The sequence below is a fragment of the Carcharodon carcharias genome, chromosome 1 (genome assembly GCF_017639515.1).
Source record: "Carcharodon carcharias isolate sCarCar2 chromosome 1, sCarCar2.pri, whole genome shotgun sequence".
In the NCBI taxonomy this organism is placed as follows: Eukaryota; Metazoa; Chordata; class Chondrichthyes; order Lamniformes; family Lamnidae; genus Carcharodon; species Carcharodon carcharias.
In genome coordinates, this window is record NC_054467.1 from 21,974,225 (window position 1) to 21,995,701 (window position 21,477).

The 21,477-nt window shown below is 46.0% G+C and overlaps 1 protein-coding gene across 8 annotated transcripts in view; it reads right to left on the reverse strand.

Annotated features, from left to right (window-relative positions):
* LOC121285316 (janus kinase and microtubule-interacting protein 1-like) overlaps nucleotides 1-21,477 on the reverse strand; it is a 377,146-nt gene that overhangs the window by 87,909 nt on the left and 267,760 nt on the right. For all 8 annotated transcript variants that reach the window (XM_041201824.1, XM_041201835.1, XM_041201778.1 and 5 more), the window contains 4 exons: nucleotides 18,129-18,248; nucleotides 17,697-17,843; nucleotides 15,103-15,243; nucleotides 13,453-13,512 (listed from right to left, as the gene is read on the reverse strand). In XM_041201824.1, coding sequence (XP_041057758.1) covers nucleotides 13,453-13,512; nucleotides 15,103-15,243; nucleotides 17,697-17,843; nucleotides 18,129-18,248 — 468 coding nt within the window. The remainder of the gene's footprint in view (nucleotides 1-13,452; nucleotides 13,513-15,102; nucleotides 15,244-17,696; nucleotides 17,844-18,128; nucleotides 18,249-21,477) is intronic.

The window sequence follows — 21,477 nt, forward strand, 5'->3', positions numbered from 1 at the left end:
AAGTTATATGAACACTCTTGGGGCCTCCAGTGGCACAAACAGCATACTACACCAATGTGATCTATTTGCCTAGTTTATATAAAATTATATATTTTCTACAGGTTTAGGCATCTTTGAGAAAGTTGAATTAAACATATACAACAGATGCATTTGAGTCTTTGGTAATTACAAAAAAGGCCTACTTCACATGATGGACATTTAAGAGGAAAGTATATTTACTTTATACTTTACCATCCAAAAACAGAAAATATGTAATTTTCTCATAACTTAGAAACATTAGTATGTTGGTATAATGTATCCTAATCAACAAATATAATTTTGATTTACATTATTGTAAAGATTTTAATTTTTTTTGGTTTTGAAACCTACACTCTTAACTACTGTGATAACAGAGAAACACCATGCTGTCAAGCTATACAGTTCAGGCTAAAACTACAATATCAATTTATTATAAGAAACAGATTCACACTGAATTAACATGATTAAAACAGAGCAATGCTCAGCATGCACACTACTTATTCCTGACTTGAAATTAACATTGAGCTAATTTCAAGTCAAAAAGATGAGTAATTTAGGCCTTGTTCTTGGAGTCTTAGGACTGGAGTTCCGGCACTGTGCTGGAAAAGCTTGGTAGCAAGGAAGCCTTTATCATAATATCAGGCACAAATTGGCAATAATTATTTCTCCAGTAAAATGAATGCATAAAAAATGTTAGCAGTTGTGCCCAATAGGGGCTTCTGCCTTATCAAGTTTTACACTCCTGTGCCACACAAGAAAATCTGTCCCATAAAACTTATCTTTCCACAACTTTTAATGTTTTTTTTTACATTGATACAAAGGGTGGAATCTTCCTAGATTTGCGCTAAGTGTAGAAGTGGGCGGGAAAACCGATGTTTTACCCGCCAGCCGCAATTGCAGCTTCTCAAGCCGTCCCAAACAGGCAAAAAGACTGCAGCCCCCCAGGTTTAATAACGCGACCCTCGAGCACCTTTTGGATGCAGTGGAGGCCCGCTGTGATGTCCTGTACACCCGCTCTGTCCGCAGGATGGGCAGCAACATCACCAATCTAGCTTGGGAGGAGGTGGTGGTGGTGGTGCCAGGGGAAAATTAAAAATGCTAAAAGAAAACACTGTAAGAATGTGCTGAAGAACACTTAAAATCTCCAGGCAGACATGGCTCTAAACATATTGAGAGTGGGAGATTACCAGATGTACCTTGCACAGCCTTGGGAGTCCGGCTGAGGACACGAGCAGGACAGAGATCAGATTAAGTGTACTCCCCTCTCACATAGGGAAGGGGCAGATGGTTTTAGCTTCAATATGGGAAGACATACAATAGACAAAGAGGGGGCTTTGATGAAACACAAACAGTCTTGAACTGTGAGAACCAAGGTATTTGTGTACATATTTTAATTTTGATTGGGTAATATAATTATGTATATAGCCTTTAGGATAATTGGTTAACAAAATCATATGTACTCAATAGGATAGAGTTAGCATGGGACCGGTGTGTCGGTTACCAACTGGATGTATTCAAATGTATTATGATAAGAAAAAGTACAAAAGTAATGAAATGTAATCAATCTGGGAGCTGGGTCTTCATTCTTCAGAATGATTGCAGCTCCCTGGCATATGCTTGAATAAAACCGGGAAAGGAAGCCTGAGTCTCTATGGTCGCTGGGTGATTGGGGATTGTAACTTCTCTTCTTCAACTGGCCTATGTGGTATGCAGGATTGGAGGTGGTACCTTCTTCAGTGGTCAGCACCAATGCCCTGCAAAAGAGGATAGCCGCCCAGTGCTGAAAAAGGATGAATAATCTCCTCTGTTCTGCCAGGGTAAGTCACTCTTCTCATCACTCTCAGCTCACACGCTCACAAACCCATCACATATCCACAGAGATCTCACTGCCAGTTCAAGGGACATCACCATTCACTCTCTCATACACACCTTCAAAATCCTCATCCCCTCCGTGGGACCACTCACCACCCACGCATGCCAGGCATACTTATCACCTAGCCTAACAGGTGTCCTGCTTATACTTTCTCCATCTCTATTCATGTAGAACAAGCTGGCACACAACAAGAGGGAGAGGTCACAGACTGGTGGAGGAATGCCTGAAATCAAGGTCCACATGGACTTTGAAAATACAGCCTTTCAGCTGGCCAGGAGATCTGGACTATTCCTGCGCTGACAGTGAGGTCAGCGCTGTTCTACCAAGTGAGGATCCAGCACTGCAACGTCCATCAGACAACCATGCCATAAGTGATGTGTCCTCTTTCACAGGCCACTGCCATGTACTAATTATCTCTCCTTGCTTTTGCAGGCACATCTGGGAAACAGCAAAGAGAGTCCACGACTCACAGCTTCCAATCAAGACCCAAAGTAACATCTGAAGAGGAATCTGAAGGCACCCTCACTGAAGACTCATCCCAGGGTTCACCCACTCCGTCCACCAGCACAGAGACACACACCTCCATCGGGCTTAACTTTAGAGTAGCCTCGGGATAACAACCTGGTGAGCACATCGCACTTTCTGATCCGCAGCAGGTGGGAGCAGGGACTTGCCATGTCCCCGGCAATCAGAGGACTGCTGGAGGCCAGAAATTTGCTGAGTCTGAGTCAGATGACAAGCCTTTGGACTTGGTCATACCTCAGTTGCTGGAGCTGCAAAGTCAAGCTTGGGAACATCAGGAAGATATGTCTGCTGCTCTCCTCAGGTTGCAAGGTACGATGGAGAAGTCTGTCCACCTTGAGGCTGAGGTGATAGCGCCAGCATGCCAATGCACCAAGATCAATATTGGTAGGATGGCGGCCGCCAGGAAGACCTTGGTCCAGGACATCGGTCCTGCACTGCTACACAGGCTCAACTCCATTGCTGATGCCATAGTTGGCCTCCAACAGTATGTACGCGAGAGGGGTGCAAGGCAGCTCGATCTCGCTCCAGCTTCCACTTTCCTCAAAGAGTCAGCCAGCGGCCCTTGGGTACTCCTATGGCAGAAGATCAGCAGGTGTACTACCCCTGGGGCCATCCATCCAGACGACTCCTGGAGTATGTAGCACATCCAAATCCCCTCTTCCTGTGACCCCAGCAGCTCCAGCTCCACAGGCTGAGGAGGGTGCCACTGGCACACAGCAGGACCCCAAAAGCAGGCCAGGGCCCTCCTGGTCTCTGCCCTCCAGGTCATCAAGGTCATCACTGGACATGGCGTAGCTGTCAGCAGACTACCTCCACCTCAGCTGTGGATGTCCAGGGAGCACGTAGCGGCAGGGTTAGGAAGGTTAAGAAGACGTAGTTGCACAGCCTGGGCACAGGTGTTAATCACTTGTACATAATGTTCACTATTGTAAATAAACTCCCAAAAATGTCTCCCTGCCTATGGTTCCTTGTTATGATGAGCAGTATTCATGTCGCTCAGATGTGAAACCTTGGTCCCTGCACAAGATAAAGGCTCAGTCCAGGGCCTCTTCTCAGTGTTTTGTGCAGCCTTCAGACCAAAGTGATGGTCCAGCCTCACACTCCCTGGACACATTACTGACGCTTGCACCTTGATGATGCTTGTCATTGCTGCCAGAATGTCGTGGGCAGGTGTCACAGAGTTCCATCATTCTCTCTGTGTGCTCTCAGCACCTTTAAGTTAGGACTAGCCCCCATCCCATCAGCATCTGTGATCAGTGATGCTGTGCTCCTGAAGGGCTCAGGTGCAGAAGGCGGGCAAAGAATCAGGTATTTTTACAGTTTAATGGCTGCATCTCTATGATATGACCCTGATCACAGAGCACAAGCGAGGTGCCTTCAGCCAGACGGGAGTCAGACATTCTCAGAGGCCATGTGAAGATCTATGGAGTGTTCTCACTACATGTTGTAATCATCCCCCTGGAATCTAGCAACTATTAGGCCTCCACTGTGTCTCCAAGACAGGAGCATTATCACAGAGGGTGTTCGTGCTGCCTTAAGCCGGATTGGAGTCAAACATTCACAAATGCGATGTGAGGATCTAAGGTGTCTTCTCACTGCATGTCGTCATCATCCTCCACAAATCTAGCAGCTATGAGGGCCTCCCGAGCACGCCTACCTTGTCTGGCCAGTGCGAGAGCCTCATCAACATCATCATCAACTTTGTGGTCCTCCTCACCCTCACCCCCATCGATGTCCTCCTCATCGGAGGAGACCTGCAGTCCCTCCATATCCTCCTCAGCCAGCTCCTCTCCCCATTGCAGCGCCAGGCTGTAAAGGGCGCATCAGACGATGACAATGTGTGACACCCTCTGAGGACTTTATTGCAGGGCTCCACCAGACGGGCCCAGGGACCGGAATCTCATTTTCAGCATCCCGATGGTTTGCTCCACCAAGTTGTGAGTTGCAACATGAGCTTTGTTATACCTTCGCTCCGCTGCAGTCTGAGGCCACCGCACAAGAGTCATCAGCCACATCTTCTGCAGGTAGCCCTTGTCCCCGAGGAGCCAACCCTGCAGCCTCTGTGGACCCGAGAAGACGTCAGGAATCTTTGACTGACTGAGAATGTAGGAGTCGTGCACACTCCCTGGAAACCGTGCGCAGACCTGCAGGATGCATTTATGGTGGTCACACACCAGCCATACAGTCAGTGAATAGAATCCCTAGCAGTTGATATAGTTGACTGCTTGTTGCGATGGAGATCTGAGCGCCACATGAGTGCAGTCGATGGTACCCTGCACCTGTGGGAAACCTGAAATCTGTGCAAATCCCAGTGCTCTTGCATTCTGGCTCTCCTGGTCCTGGGTGAAATGCACAAAGTTGTGTGCCCTTGCCAAGATGGCATCCGTGACCTCATGGATGCATTTGTGGGCGGAGGCTTGTGATATCCCATAGAGGTCACCTGTGGAGCCCTGAAAGGATCCACTGGTGTAGAAATTGAGTGCCGCTGGCATTTTCATGGCCACTGGCAGTAGTTGCCCTCCATGTCCCTGTGGCACCAAATCCTGCAGTAGCTGGCAGATGTGACCGACCAGTGCCCTAGACATGCGCAGTCTTTGGCAAATATGGTTCTCGTTCATCTGCAGGAATGAAAGGTGGTGTTTATAGGCCCTGGGTCTAGCTAGGCGCCAACCAGTGATGGCTCGCTGTGGCTCTTCTGCAGCGTGTGTGGGATCCCCAGTCGCCCCTTCTTCCTGAGGGTGCTGCTCCTCTCTCTGCCCAGCCAGGTGCCTCAGTCACTCTCTTCTCTGTCATCTTCACTCTCTGTACACCATGAGGCATACAGCTAGGTCAGCAGGCTCCATGATCCTGATGTACACCTCCTGCAGGATGAAAGAGAGAGATGCGTTGGTTAGCTTGGGTGTTTTAAGAACTTTGTCTTGGTTGGGTCTGGAGGCCCCTTAATGCATCCTGGAGAGTGCTGGCCACCACTTGGATGGCCAGAGTTTAGTAAAGCCCCACCCACCTCTGCCCCACTATAACTGACCGATTGGCAGCAGCTTCACCCATTGGACTGCATGCTGCACACTCAGCTCAGGCTCAGGCATTCTCCTAACCTACACGGCAAGGCTGCACTATGGGGGAGACTGGGCCAAACCGGAATGACGACATTGCAAGGGGCTGTCCGCTCACACCGCTGAACACACCCGATGCCAGAGGGCACAGAAAATTCACAGTATCACAGTATCTTCACAGTGCAGAAGGAAGCCATTCGGCCCCTTGACTCTGCACTGGCTCTCTGAAAGTGCACTCCAGATAGTCCCACTCCACTGCCTTATCCCCATAGCCTTGTACATTCTCTCTCTTCAGCCAGCAATCCAATTCTCTTTTGAATACCTCAATCGCACCTGCCTCCACCACCCTTTCAGGTAGTTTGTTCCAGAATCCAACCACCCTCTGGGTGAAATAATTTTTCCTCACATCATATTTACTCCTTTTGCCAATTATTTTGAATCTGTGCCCTCTAGTTCTTGATGTTCTCTTGAGTGGGAACAGTTTCTCACTATTTACCCTGTCCATACCCCTCAGGATCAAGTCTGCTCTCAGCCTTTTTTTCCACAAGGAAAACGGTCCCATCCTCTCCAATCTATCCTCGTAGCTACAGTTCTTTGTCACTGGAATCATCCTGCCCACAGAGTTGGGCATACTGTCGTGAAACAGAAAGAAGGTTGAACTGAGTGAATTAAATATTCAGCATTTGCTGTTTAGATGTACCATGGGCTTCCTTTGAACTGGAAACCAGCTTTGTTGAAGAAACCCTCAAGTTCCTTTCCATCAAGTTGGAAAGTAGGTTGAATTGACGCAAGTTTTTCCTGATTGTCTGCCATAGCTATAGTGCTGGGTCCATGGAAACCCAGTAAAACACAATCTTCTGCAGTGCCACTGAACGTCCATGGAACTTCACTCTCACTATCTTCAGGAGTTAGTTTGAGCAGGGGCAATCAGTTCCTAATAGTTACAAACCCAAAGCTTAAACTGGCTCTAATTCAGCGCTAATTGGCAATTTCATTCAAATTAATGGATGGGATGGGAAATGTTAAAGAGACTCAATGGTACAGTAGGAATGTTCTTAGGAGGCACGTTGCTATGACAGAGTAGATGCACTTGGCCATGACATACTTGATCTGGATGATCATAATACTGGATCTCAAATTGGAAAGTGCTCCATTTCTTAGCACTGACATCCTTCCCCTTGTTTAGCACAACAAATATTCATAAGAAATCGCAAAGAGGAAACAATGGAAACATTGCTTTGTCAATGTTGTGAGGTTTTACTTCTACTCGATGTGTTTTATTATATGTAAAACTGTTATTGTCAGACTGACAGCAAAACTATATTTGGCTTTAATATTAAAGCATTTATTTGAATCTGATTTGAAAACAGCAGTGTTCCAGCTTTGTATATTTCAGATTATCAAGGCCATAACATTAATGTAAGTCTTAAGTCATCAGGCAACACAAAGTTAACATCCTATAGAACTGGAAGGCTTGTTACGATATTGTTATGACCACAGCAGATGTTATATGCTGAGCAAGCCAAATGCCAGAGGGAAACTTGTCTTACCGATCATAGCATTTTTTTTGGTATTCTGAAAATGATGGAAAACCTACTGATCCCAGAAGCATAGAATTCCCGTAATGCTTCTGGGATTTTAAAAGTTAAAAAATTTATTCACATGAAGAAAAGAAAAAATAAGTGTGCAGGATTAAAGTTGCACAGTTAAACACTCTTACAAAACCTCCCCAAAGGAAACCACTTGATCAGAACACACAAGTAAACAGCTTTTGGCAACACTCACTTATAGATTTTTAATTCTAAAATTACAGTAGTATTAGCCAAGGCAAAACTGCTGTCACTTAAGCAAAGGTAAACCAAATGACTTCTCACTCTCTTCCACTCTGCTGTGGAAATCCAAGAATATTCAGAAACAAGGCTGCTTTCCGCAACAAAGGCTTTCTTGGTTTCTGGATGGCCGATTCAGATTTCACACCTTCTCTCAGCACAGAGCTGGTTCCAGGATATCTCCCCCACACTGCCAACACAACTCAGCTCAACATCGTTCCCTAAATATCCTTTTTCTCTTTCATCTTCAATTCCATTGTCCTCAGCACCTCTTTGAACTCAACTTTTCCAAAATATAAAAATCTTTCTTGTTTTCCTATTCCCTCCTCTTTCGGGTCAAATAGAATTTGATCACCTTCCCTTGTTTACTTATGAAACCTTTGCAAGCTGTAAAAGTCTCTTACACCTGTTTGAAATTTAACAGCTGAAAAGCCAAGTCCCTATCTATCTCTTAATGCAAAATTGTAAACCCAACCTATTTACTTATAAATTCACTTTACTTTATAGCATCTCATTACAAATGCATGCAGTTAGTACCTTTACCCCTTTTATTTCTCAGTTCCCACTGACAAGCCGCACTTACTAACCTTCTGGCAGTTTAATTAATCATGGACACACGCACACACGCACAGCTTATTTACAGAGAACCACCATATTCCCAAAAACATTTTTTTAAAAATCAAAGACAGTTCAAGAGTGCAGAGCCACATTTGTATTCCAAGCCTGGTTCCTTCGTACATTCACTGCTGCATTATATGTTATGGCGTAGAGTTTCCGCTTCATCTGCAATTGGCCAAACCAGCGTAAACAATCAAGGAATTTAAAACACAAACTGCATCCAGTGCAAGTTTAGTTTCCACAATCTTCTGTGCTGTGCGAATAACATGGTGTTGTAAACTGGCTACGAGTCCAGTCAATAAGTAAGACAAGTTTCTGCCCACTGCGCCCATTTATGGCCCTTTGAGAAGGTTCTTTCAGGAGGAACCAGTCAGACTTTTTTAATAAATAATATTTAAGACATATTTAATTTACTAAGAAACTGACTAGCATACACAAATTAAAGGAGTAAACGGTTCAAAATCTTCAAAGTCATTTTCGGTTATTTAAAACTATGTTACTCACAGTCGTTGGACTAGATAATTATTTAACGTTATTTTTTAATAAACTTATTTTAGATTTATTAATAAATGGCAACACTCAAATCTACCTAGGAATATTTTTTAAAGCAAGGAGAGGAAAAACAATTATGTTCTGAAAAGCTTCCAGTTACACTGGTTCATGGCAGATATTTTTGATTCACTTGTGGGAAGTGGGCTTCGCTGGCTGGGCCAGCATTTATTGTCCATCCCCAGTTGCCCTTGAGGAGGTGGTGCTGAGCTGCCTTCTAGAACCGCTGCAGTCCATGTGGCATAGGTACACCCACAGTGCTGTTAGGGAGGGAGTTCCAGGATTTTGACCCAACAGCAGTGAAGGGACCGTGATTTCCAAATCAGGATGGTGAGTGGCCTGGAGGGGAACTTCCAGGTGGTGGTGTTCCCATGCATCTGCTGCCCTTGTCCTTCTAGATGGTAGCAATCGTGGGTTTGTAAGGTGCTGTCTAAGGAGCCTTGGTGAGTTCCTGCAGTGCGTCTTGTAGATGGTGCACAATGCTGCCACTGTGCGTTGGTGGGGGATGGAGTGAATACTTGTAGATGGGGTGCTCAGCTCTGCCTCTCACGTATCACGCTGGGTGGGCCTTAACTGGCCCCACCCGCGTAAATTCGTGGAGCGCTGCCAATTGCGGGTGGCAGGCGGCTTCCTCCCCATCCCCACTGATCCCGCACATCAAGGGCAAAATTCTGCCCCTAGCCTCTGACCTGCTCCTGTAGCTATATGGCTAGTGCAGTTCCGTTTCTGGTCAATGATAACTCCCAGGATGTTGATAGTCGGGGACAGAGATGGTTATGCCATTGAATGTCAATAGTTAGATTCTCTCTTGTTGAAGATGATCATTGCCTGGCACTTGAGTGGCACAAATGTTACTTGCCACTTGTCAGCCCAAGCTTGGATACTGTCCAGGTCTTGCTGCATTTGGACATGGACTGCTTCAGTATCTGAGGAGTCGCAAATGTTGCTGAACATTGGACAATCAGCAACAAACATCCCCACTTCTGACCTTGTGATGGGAAGGATGGTCATTGATGAAGCAGCTGAAGATGGTTGGTCCTAAGACACTACCCTGAGGAACGCCTACAGTGATGTCTTGGGATTTTACATGGGGTTATGCAAATGAATTCAAATGGTAACTTGAGCCATAATATCACTCTGGAAAATCAGCGAAATTTCAAGCATAATTTGCACTCGGTTTCTGAGTTCCTCAAGATTTTCATCCCCAGCAACTTCCTGCATCTCATAGCATATACACCATTGCAGCCAATAGCTTCCTTACACATGGATTAACCAAAAAAATTATAAGCAGCACACTGACAGACAGAGAGCTACATTTCATCTGGTCGCTCCCGAATTTTGGTTTGGTTTGAAATAATATTGAACTCTTCAGTACAAACCATGACACCAGGGTACAACTAGAAGTATATCTCCTGTGTGAGACTGCTCTAAGTATATCGGAATCTCTGGCACCTTCTATCAGGATTTTTTGCCACATAGGAAAAGGTCTGTCCTATTAAGGTACAGTTAATCCAATAAACGTACCGGGCAGGATTTTCCGCTTTTTAAAAAAAAAATCGCATTTCGACCCAAATCAGGCAAACCAATGGGACTTGGAAGTAACTTTTCATTTTTTTACCACTGCAACTTATTGCTTGTAAGCAGCACATTAAGGCACTGATGTCGTCTATTGGCGATGAACAAAAATATAGCCATCGTTTACAGGACAGCATATTGTCTAAGGATATTGATTCATGGCTTCTCTTGGAAAAATAGACAGACAATCCCCTCCACCCAGAAAAAAAATACTCTTGAGTTGGACAGCTCTACTATTCCAGAAAACCATGTGTATCAAAGTGGAATTTAATTGGCCTACACTCTCCCCTGTGCCTGTTCTCTGGGGCAGGAATTCTACCCATCCATGTGACCAGCTAGACCATTGAGGCTAATTTGGATGCTGCATGTAGATTCCCGGCAGTAGCTTGAGTCACCAATTTAGGAGTGGGTCTGCGAGGAAAATTGCTATAGCACTCGCCTCAGATTAAGCAAAATAAAATTTATCTTGCCCAATCTCACCAATTGCCTACAGATCACAGATTACTTAATCTGACTCAGACAGGCAAGATAATCTTTTAAATTTAAGACCCCTCCACCTCGTTGGAAACGCTGACCACTTTTTAACGTAAAGTTTGTGTGCAAAATTGCTTCGGCCTGTGGGCCCAATTACAAAATAGATGTTTTAGGGGGAATCCATTCCTCAAAATACCGATCCAAAATGCCACATAACTAAGGCAGAATTTGACTTAAATAAAAAAAAACTGCGGATGCTGGAAATCCAAAACAAAAACAGAATTACCTGGAAAAACTCAGCAGGTCTGGCAGCATCGGCGGAGAAGAAAAGAGTTGACGTTTCGAGTCCTCATGACCCTTCGACAGAACTTGAGTTCGAGTCCAAGAAAGAGTTGAAATATAAGCTGGTTTAAGGTGTGTGTGTGGGGGGCGGAGAGATAGAGAGAGAGAGAGGTGGAGGGGGGGTGTGGTTGTAGGGACAAACAAGCAGTGATAGAAGCAGATCATCAAAAGATGTCAACGACAATAGTACAATAGAACACATAGGTGTTAAAGTTAAAGTTGGTGATATTATCTAAACGAATGTGCTAATTAAGAATGGATGGTAGGGCACTCAAGGTATAGCTCTAGTGGGGTTTTTTTTTAATAATGGAAATAGGTGGAGAAAGGAAAATCTTTATAATTTATTGGAAAAAAAAGGAAGGGGGAAACAGAAAGGGGGTGGGGATGGGGGAGGAAGCTCACGACCTAAAGTTGTTGAATTCAATATTCAGTCCGGAAGGCTGTGAAGTCCCTAGTCGGAAGATGAGGTGTTGTTCCTCCAGTTTGCGTTGGGCTTCACTGGAACAATGACTTCTTCAGTCACAGGAAAACAATGGCCCTGCATATTTTTAGTCAAACAGAAGCTTGAGTTTTCACCATTGTCTATGGGCAGGATTATTACCTCGTCGGGAAGGCCCAGGGGCAGTTCCAAGGCCGACCACCACCCGCAATCAGGCCCCGACCTCGATAATGGCCAGTCTACATGCACCGCTGAGCGCTGCCTGAGTGGGGGCAGGAGGAGGGCAAGCACGGAAGTTTGTGCATGCACGCGGATGCGCGCTCTGAAAGCTCCCTGAAGGCACAGAGCTGCCTCAGCGAGCTGAAGATTCTTAAAAACACAAATGAAGAATTTGAAAATGTTAAGGACATGTCCCCCCCATGTGACACTGGCAGGGACATGTTATAAATGAGATTCAAACATTTTTACTGCATTTTTAATCCCTGTTGGAAACCTCACCTGCCCGTGGATGAGGTTTCATAAAAAAATCCAAAGGCCGCCTGGCCGATTCACGGCAAGAATTTCCATTTAATAATTAATTTAATGGCCTTAATAGGCCTGTTAATTGTCGGCGAGCACACTGCCAATACCTGCACGCACCCACCAACCGAACTATCACGCGTTATTTTACGCTCGAGCAGGTCGGACACGTGCCCACCCGCTCAGCTAAAAATTTCGGCCTATGAACCTCACTGGACATTAAGCACTTCCTGCACAAAATAACATGCAATGCCAATCGAAGAAGTAGAAACTCATTCTAATATCAAACTCCCGCCCGATCGTGCCGAACCCTGACAACTAGTTACACTGTTCTCACACTAGACTTGCAATAAATTATAGTGAAGTTACCAGAATCTGTATAGAGCTACTGCACTTCAAATACAATCAAGACACATTCAAACATTTCAATATGTATTCCATTTACACCAACAGGAGCAAGCAAAGGTACTAAAAACATAGGGCAGAATTTTCTACCTTCCGAGCCGGCGGGACCGACCCAATCTCCGGCGGGCAGGGAGCTGATCCGCGCCGGAGAAGCGGGCCCTGCCGCCATTTTACGTGGGCGGGCCTTAATTGGCCTTAAGCGTGAAGTCCGGCGGGGGGGGGGTGGGGGGGGGGATCCCTAAAAGCAAGAGTGCTTCGCGCATGCACTTGAAAGAGTGCACATTTCCCTGAGGCTAAGTGCTGCCTCAGGGAGATCGCTGACACTTTTAAAAACATTAAAAATAGAAAAAAAAATCCTTAACATGTCCCCATCATGTGACAATGTCCCAGGAGATGGGACGTGTTCATAATTTACACTAAAACTTTATTAAACTTTTTAAATCCCTACATGAAACCCCATCCCGCCCGTGGATGAGGTTTCATGTTTTTTCTATTCCCTGCTGAGGCTCCTGGCCTGCCCGCCAGCCTTAAGGTTGGACGGGCAGGTCCTTTAATTGTTTTAATGATCCTGTCAATGGCCTCAATTGGCCATTGACAGGTCGGCGGGCCCGCAGCTGATTTTGCTGCACCCCCGCCTTCCTGAAAATTTAAATGGGGCGGGATGATGTCAGGGCCCGGCCCTCTGCTCACCGACAGCAAAATTCAGCCCAAGGAGTCAGTTTCTTCAATGCAAAGGTAGGTGTTTATTTACAGCTCGTCATAGGTCATTTGGAGGGCAGTTAGCTCAACTGGGTGGACAGCTAGTCTGTGGATCAGATTAACCCATTCCAGCTGAGTTAGACTCAGAGCCCTCCTTCCCACCCTACCCATAGTAAAAGCTCATGGCATTATTGCCATGTTTTGGTGAATAATTGCCAAGAACCTACCTTCGGGAAGGAAATTCAACCTGGTAAATCTTCATCTCCAAATATTATTTTTATTAGGTTACAACATATTAAGCATTTCCACATTTTTTTTTTAAAACAACGTCTATTAGGTTAACAGTCTGAAAGTCTTATCTCTACATTTTGTACAGCGCTAGGGAAGGAAATTCAGAAGGATTTTAAACTGAAGCAAATAGGTCCTGTCGAATCAATCAGCTTTTGCTTTCACTCATGACTTAAGGAATAATTAACAGGCATTTCAATTTCCCAAGTCTGTAACTCTGGGATTGCTGGGTATCTGTCACTTTACCTTGTGAGGTTTTGTGCTTCTTCTTTTCTGTTTCTTAGGGCGTAACAATCTCTCCCGCTCCTAAGGGAGCAAGCAATAGTGAGATATGAAATCCAACTTTTAAATGATCGACTCAATCAATTGAAAATACTGCAGTAAACATCAAGGATCAATAATAATCCATCAGTTGGATCAATTTCAGCCCATTCCAACCATGAAACATTAATAAAAATAGATGCTGGCTTGTCCGGCACTTTTATTGCTTTATTACATCTCAGGACAGGCTGAAAAGTAATTTTGCTCTTAAATGCACAGCTATCGTTAAACACTATTATCCTACCCTATTCCTGGCTGGAGGTTCAATTTACACAAGGACCAGAAATACATCACTTTATGTTTGTGACTAAAGGTTATTGACCTGTTTCTGTCTCCACAGACGTTGCCTGGACCTGCTGAATACTCCCAACATTTTCTAATTTTATTTCATTTTCTATTTCACTTAGAGTCTGGTTAAATTATCCAATCGTTGGTCCCACACTAAATCCTCTCCACCAGAAGACTTCAAATGTGTGTTGATTACTAACAAAAGATGCCAGATCGGCCCAGCATCTCTATGTGAACAAGGTGATAGCTGTAATAGCACATTTTTAACAGAATTTAAAATCGCTTGTAATAATTTACTGATTACCAAATTAAAGATAGATCTTAATCTTTCCTGCAATACATAAACATGATTTAGTTCCATGTATTTCAGCTTGTACAAATAGTAAAGTATAAACTAATTTTTTAACACGTCAAAAACAGAATTTCGCCCTTGATGGGCGGGCGGGCCCATTCACCAAAATGGGCCCCACCGCTATTTTGAGTGGGCGGGCCAATTAAGGCTCATCCCTACGCGCTTCCTGTGCGGGGTGGGGGGGAGGGATTCCTCAACTGTCAAAGTGCACATGTGTGCGAAAGAGCACACTGCTCCCTGAGACTAAGTACTGTTGGTCATTGACAGGTTGGCAGGCGGACAGCTGAATGCGGGAATTCCCGCGTCATTTTCACGTCGGCGAGCGGACCCCACCCCGTCAACTCGCCGACTGAAAAATTCTGGCCATTGACTAAAGATATACAGTGGAATTTTACCCCGGTGGGATTCTATGGTCCCGTCAAAGTCAATGGACTTTTGAACGGCTCGTCGGATTTTACAGCCCCGCCCCCATTGTGACAGGGCCCGTGAAATTCCGCCCATGGAATCTGTTCTTAAGTGTGAGAAACGTTGTTTATATTTTGCAATATTTGAATTTGCCTTTCAGACTAAAGTTATGTTGAACTCATTACAAGCATCAAGCTGATGAGATGTCTCTAGGAACTAGGTCCATGCATCACAACTTTAATGCGCTTGATAACCTACTAATTTACACCAGTACTTTTGTATTGATGCCTACATCCAAAACCACTTTACATTTCAGTGTACCACATCCTCAAGTTATGCTCACAGCTTTGGTAGGCACCCAGGTTTGCCATCAATCTTTTTGATGGAAGTGAAGGGAGAATTTCTATTGAAAAATTTGGTGATCTGTTCATTAACAATACTAGTGCAGCTAGTAATTGCTTTGCAAATGGCAACCATCAACAACTGATATTCATAAGCGTGTGGACAAGGGCAATAACCAAATGGCTCACCATTGTTAAATCATCAATAATGTGTTGTTGCTCAACCACCTGGAGTCTCAAGAACTCCATTTCTTGCTCGTCTTGCATTTGGTTCAGATCATTCAGCGAAGTATGGCGTCTTAGCTGTCCCTGTGAAGCTAACTTTTCCTTCTGACAAGCAAACAAAACATGTATTTAACACACCGGTACTTTAAACTGTCCAAATAACTAAACTGTCTCATTTTTTCATATTCTTCAAAGTAGGCAAATCATTAATGGCAAACAACTAAAGGCCAATCTACAACATTCCCCATGGTGTTAGCTTTTACAAGGGGAGAGATCAGCACTTGTACTAGTATATTTCACTCGTTCCTGGTTACATCACTTGGTGCTTGAAAACTGGTGGGTAGGATGTTTGGCAGTAAAGCGAAATTTAGTAGAATGTACTTCTGCAATGAATTTACACATTGTCCTCAGATTCAGAATGTCCTCAGATTCAGAATGTTCAAGATCCAACAGATTTAAAGTGTAATTTTTTTTTTCTGGTTTGACATGCAGTCTTATCAAGCTAAACATCATCTATAAACTGACAAATGGGAAGCATTATTCAATTTCCCCTGCATGCACCCAGTGAAACACCTGGGGCTGCATCTTACCTGTGTCAAGCAGGCTGGGTGGGAGCGGGAGGGGACTGGTGCAGAGCCAATCACCACCCACGATTGGCTGCGCGCCACCATTTTACATGGGGCCCGCCCAGCTTAATACGGGGCTGGTAGAGCATGGAGCTGCCTCAGGGAGATTAAGTTGGTAATGTAAATTCTGAATAAATGAGCTGAAACATTATTTAAACATGTCCCCTCATGTATCACATGAGCTGGAACATGTTTGCACACTTCACAAATGTTATTTAATTATTTTATTAAACTTTCTGGAAACCTCATCCCGCCCATGGACAAGGTTTCCTGAAAAATGCAAAGGCCGCTTTGGCTCTTCACCTGCTCGCCAACTTTAAGGCTGGATGGGCAGCTCAGTTTATTAGTTTAATTAGTTTTTAAATGGCCTTAATAGGACTTTGAATGTTCAGCTGGCGCGCAGCCACCTCCGGCACCCGCCTGCCAAACAAAATATCGAAATGACGCACGATGACATCGGGACGCACGCCCGACACCATCGCGTGTTGTTTTGTGCGTCGGCGTGTCGGGCACACCTCTGCTCACCAACGGCAATATTCTGGCCCTGAGATTCTCTAACCCAGGACCTCACACTGCTTGTTCCACTACACCAGAGGTCTTATAGAAAGCCTTCCCCGACTAAACCAATCAAATCGAAGGATTTGTGAAAGTAACAGTGCAAAGATTGGGAAGGAAGTGTAAGTTAGAGAGGGTAAATTCAATTTCAAATCAGGAACAGAGAGATGGACTGAACTGAGAGAGATAGAAAAGTTTTTTTTAAGTTTTAAATTTTATATTTTTAAAATCAGTAACAATTAAAACCTAAAGGAATGAGACTGCATATTTGTAACATGTAATGTTCAACCAGAGAAGCTGACTGACAGTAATAAACATACGCCACATCGTTAAAAGGGTACTCAGACTGAAGTGGACAAGGCTTCTTTTTTTGTGGGTGAGTTTAATTAATAGCTACTGTGAAAAGTACAGCAACTTCACAATGGGGAGAATCTTCCCCCATTGGGTTGTGCAGGGGTGGACGGGTGCCCCCAATCGGGTCCGCGCTGCCATGTTACGTGGGCCGGCCAATTAAGGCCTGCCCAGCGTCATGTGTGCCCAGAAATGCTGAGAGCGCTTCCTGTGCAGGTGGGGAGGTGGGGGGGGAACGTTCCCTGAGTTGGGGCCTGTGTTCTTTTGCACATGCATGCGCAAGAGCGCAGAAATCTCCCTGGGGCACAGAGGTGCCTCAGGGAGATCAGTTTAGGTTTTAAAAATCTAAACAAAGAAAAGAAAAAATTTTAAGACATGTGACAGCTGAGACACGTCAATGGATTTTTATAAACTTTTTTATTCAATTTATAAACACTTCGCATCACGGGTGGGATGAGGTTTCATGAAAAATGCGAAGGACGCCTGGGCTCTTCGCCTGCCCCCCCGCCAACCTTAACATTGGACGGGCAGCCCAGTTCATTAGTTTAATTAGTTTTTCAATGGCCTTAATAGGCCTTTGACAGTTCGACGGGCGCGCAGCCGAGTTGGCTGTGCGCCCACCGAGCTGAAAATCTAAATGACGCGCAGTGACATCAGGACGCACGCCCGACATCACCCCGCGTCATTATACACCTCGCCGAGCGGGCCCCGCCCCCCGCTCGCCAAGCCGAAATTTCTGGCCAATGTTTAATGCGTTTTAATAATGAGACAGAAAGCAAGATGCCATTTTCACAAAACTGGCAGTGGAACAGTGCAACTCAAGGCAGCAACTTCTCGATTTCAGCATCCAGCTGTTGATCTACCCCCTTCACCAAATGTTGCTATAGCATTTAGGCAATAAATCACAGCAAGTGTCAAAAGCCTGGCTGTTACTTTGACAGAAAACGATGGGCCAAATTCAAATATACGCGCTGGGCCGGTTAAACTGCATTATAAGATACGTAAAATTTCAATTGTGCCGTGTACCATTTCTGCGTTTTCCCTGGTCAGTTTTTTTAACTTATCTTCCATCCTCTGTATGGACTGCATGACGTCGTCATTCTTCTTAGTCAAGCGCTTGTTCTTTTCGACCAGTGGTTTCAACTGACCCTCTGTCTCCCGAACGCGTTTCAACTGTGAAAATAATTGAAAGTCACCGGTGGTAAAGTTTCAGCAAAATGCTTTCGACAGTGCAACAAACGCAGTAGCGTCACCCGCAGCCTACTTTTTATGTGCAATCATTAGCTTTGCATAAATCCGCTTACAGAACAGATAAATTCTTGCGGGTATTTATTTCAAAGTGGAAGTGGAAGATTTTATTTTTAACTTGTCCCCTGGCCGAAGAAAATAGTTTGATGCATTTGGCAGAGCAGCAATTAATCGCAGAGCTTATTCATTTACTGAAGTTATTGTTTTTACCAGTTCATTCCTCTCATCTGCTAGCAGAGTGTTTCGGTCTTCCAGCTTTCGAATCACAGCATTTAGTTCGGCAATCTTCAACTGGAACCTCCGCACATCCCTTTCATCCAACAGTGGTTCCTAACGGAGAATTTAGAGTGAGGAATTAAGCGTTTCTGTTATTAACAAAAAAGATCAACATCTGCTGTATGTGGGTACCAAGGAAGATATTGAAAGCTTTTGTAGAGAGGAAATGGAATGACCTCATTGCCAAGTCCCACATGACACACATAGCCCAAATAATAAATGGCAAGCCACTCTAATTTTGCATGAACTACTTTTGATGGGAATTTGTCACACAAATAAAGACTATTGCCACTTAGGCTTTAATATCAATCATATATCAATCATACCTCATGCTGCACTTGGTTATAAGCATCTGATTGAAATGGGCTTCCTGTACCATTTCTGTGCATGCTCCCACCAGGTTTTCTCTTCTATCTAAATGTTATCATGGTTACAGCAAAATGGGGGCTGTTTAGCTATTTTTAAGAAGTTAGGGAGAATGCAGAGGTTTAGGCTGCTCAGGCCTCTCAGCTTAGGCACCTGGATTTAAAAGTGATGAGATGGAACCTTCCTCTACCGGCAGACTGAGGAGTGGGGGAGGGGAAGAAGTTGGTCCTTGTTGAGCCAATTTTCCTGGCAAACTAAGGGAACAAACTGGACCAGCCTTGTGGTGCAATATCCTCATCCCCAGGATGCCTACAAGTCATGAGGCCTATCAGGTGGCTGCCACCAACGTATCCTTTTGTAAGATTTCTTCATGTGGTACTAGGGTGCTCCTCCTGGCTCCAAAGCAGTCCTGAGAGTTACTGCCAGCCCCAAGTCTTTCACCCCCTTCTCTCCTCCTCCAAAGATTTACCCAAGGGTTATTGCTGATGAGGCAGCAAGTTGGCTCTGTCAATGTGGGCAAGTTGTCTCTGGAAGGCAGGTGCCGACTACCCAAGCCAATTACTTAGATGAGGCCCACAGCCCAATTTCATTTAGGCCTTTGAGCCTACTTCTCCAATCAGTGATTGTTTTCTGCTTCCAAGTAACACTGCAAACAAGTCAAAAATGAATTTGCCCCCTCCACCCTCCCAGTTCCTTGTTGGCAGGAGCTCACAGCATACAACTTCACCTAATAGATATTCTTACACAGAGAGGCTAACACAATGGCTAGCAGGAGAAATTACATCTAATTGTGTGCTTCAGCAGTAAGTGGCTTTCTGGGGCTAAGCTAAGGCAATCTGTTCAGACAATGGGCTCCATTGAATCCAATCGTGATTTAACTTACCTGGGAATTCTCAAGGCTGACATGGGGCTGAATCTTCTGGTTGCCGGGCTGGCGCAGTGGGAGTGGGCGCAGACCTGATCGCCCCTCGTGATCGGGTCCGCGCCACCATTTAACGCGGGCTCAGGCCTCCGGGTCCAATGGCAACCTGGCGGCCTGTATAAATGAAGGCCCTGGCAGCCTCGGAAAGGCTGCTCTCGATGGCTGGGCGAAGGGCTGTGCAGAGGGGCAATGAAGTTCATGCAAGTCCGGAGGGTAGGCCATCGGGGCAGAGCAGGTCGGAGGGTAGGCAATCTGGGCAGGCCAGGTCAGAGGGTAGACAATCAGGGCAGGCCAGGTCGGAGGGTAGACAATCAGGGCAGGCCAGGTCGGAGGGTAGATAATCAGGGCAGGCCAGGTCGGAGGGTAGACAATCAGGGCAGGCCAGGTCAGAGGGTAGACAATCAGGGCAGGCCAGGTCGGAGGGTAGCCATCGGGGCAGAGCAGGTCGGAGGGTAGGCAATCTGGGCAGGCCAGGTCAGAGGGTAGACAATCAGGGCAGGCCAGGTTGGAGGGTAGACAATCAGGGCAGGCCAGGTTGGAGGGTAGACAATCAGGGCAGGCCAGGTCGGAGGGTAGACAATCAGGGCAGGCCAGGTCGGAGGGTAGATAATCAGGGCAGGCCAGGTCGGAGGGTAGATAATCAGGGCAGGCCAGGTCAGTGGATAGGGCCTTTTGTTTTTCGGATGACTGTCTTGCTGCCCTCCTTGGGGAGGTGGCAGCACGGCGGGAGGTGCTGGTTCCCCAGGATGGGAGGAGGAGGCCCTCCACCTCCCACATGATGAAACGTGCCTGGGAGGAGGTGGCAGAGGCAGTGAGCTCCCACGACGTTGTGCAGCGCTGCCGGATCCAATGTCGCAAGTGCTACAATGACTTGTTGCCCTCTGACAGGGTGAGTACCTCCTGCTGCACCACACTCCCCAACCCCAAGTCTGAGTGTAGTGACTACATTGAATCATTGACAGCATGTGTCCTTTGCTGGGTGGGCCAGCAGATATTGCCCATGCTGAGGTCACCCTGAGAGGGTGGTGAAGTGATGGGTTCTGCCCACGCATCATGTGGTACACTGAGACCCACATGACTGTTTTTGGGGGAAACCTGGAGGAGCTGCACCTGGGCGCAATGCTGGAACTCCAGGACATGTCCAAGTCAGGGTGATGACATGCTGGGAGGGGAGCTTCAAGGTGGCGTGGCAACAAACCATCTGCTGCCCTCTGCACTCCACGTGCTTACCCCTCCTTGCTTTGGAAGGTTATACCGTGCGGTGCCTAATGTGATGTAGGCAGCATGTGTCCAAGGGGGGGTGTGGGGGATTGGGGGATAGGCCTAGCATCTTTGTGTGAGTGTTCGGCAGCAGTAGGATGAGAAGGCACTGGAGCCTTCTGGTTGGGGTGGGCCGTGCGCGAAGAGGGTCCATGTGCAATGTGCACTAATCAATGCTCGTCTCTCATTTTCAGGAGAAGAATGCTCATTACACGGCAGAGTGTGTGAGGACTGGCGGTGGACAGGCACAGTTAGCCATTCTTAGCCAGTTCGAGCAGGAGGTCCTGGATCTGGAGAGGCACCATGCACCCAGGTCCACTGGTGTCGGTGAGGCTGGGGTGCCATGGCCAGGTATTTATGCCCAACAGTGAGGTCAGCATTGTTCTCCCAACAGCTATAGTAGTGCTGAATGTTAATTGATTTAATTTTGCAACATGGCTTGAACGTTATTTATGGAAGAATGAGCACACAATGATCCGGGGGACAGGGATGCACTTTGCCATTGTCTCCACATTAACTGATCCAATGTCCTTGTTCTTCCTTTCAGCATCATTGGAGCAGGACCGGGAGGAGGAGCAGCAGAGGCCCCCTCTCACACCTGAGGGGCCTGAAGTCTCACCAGCATCATACCATCTCTGCCAGGCAGGCACCAGCGCAGATACTAGCAGCTTGATGAGAATTCGAACTTTGGCTAGTGTCCCGGGGCACAGTGGTGAGGGCACTTCATAGTCGCTG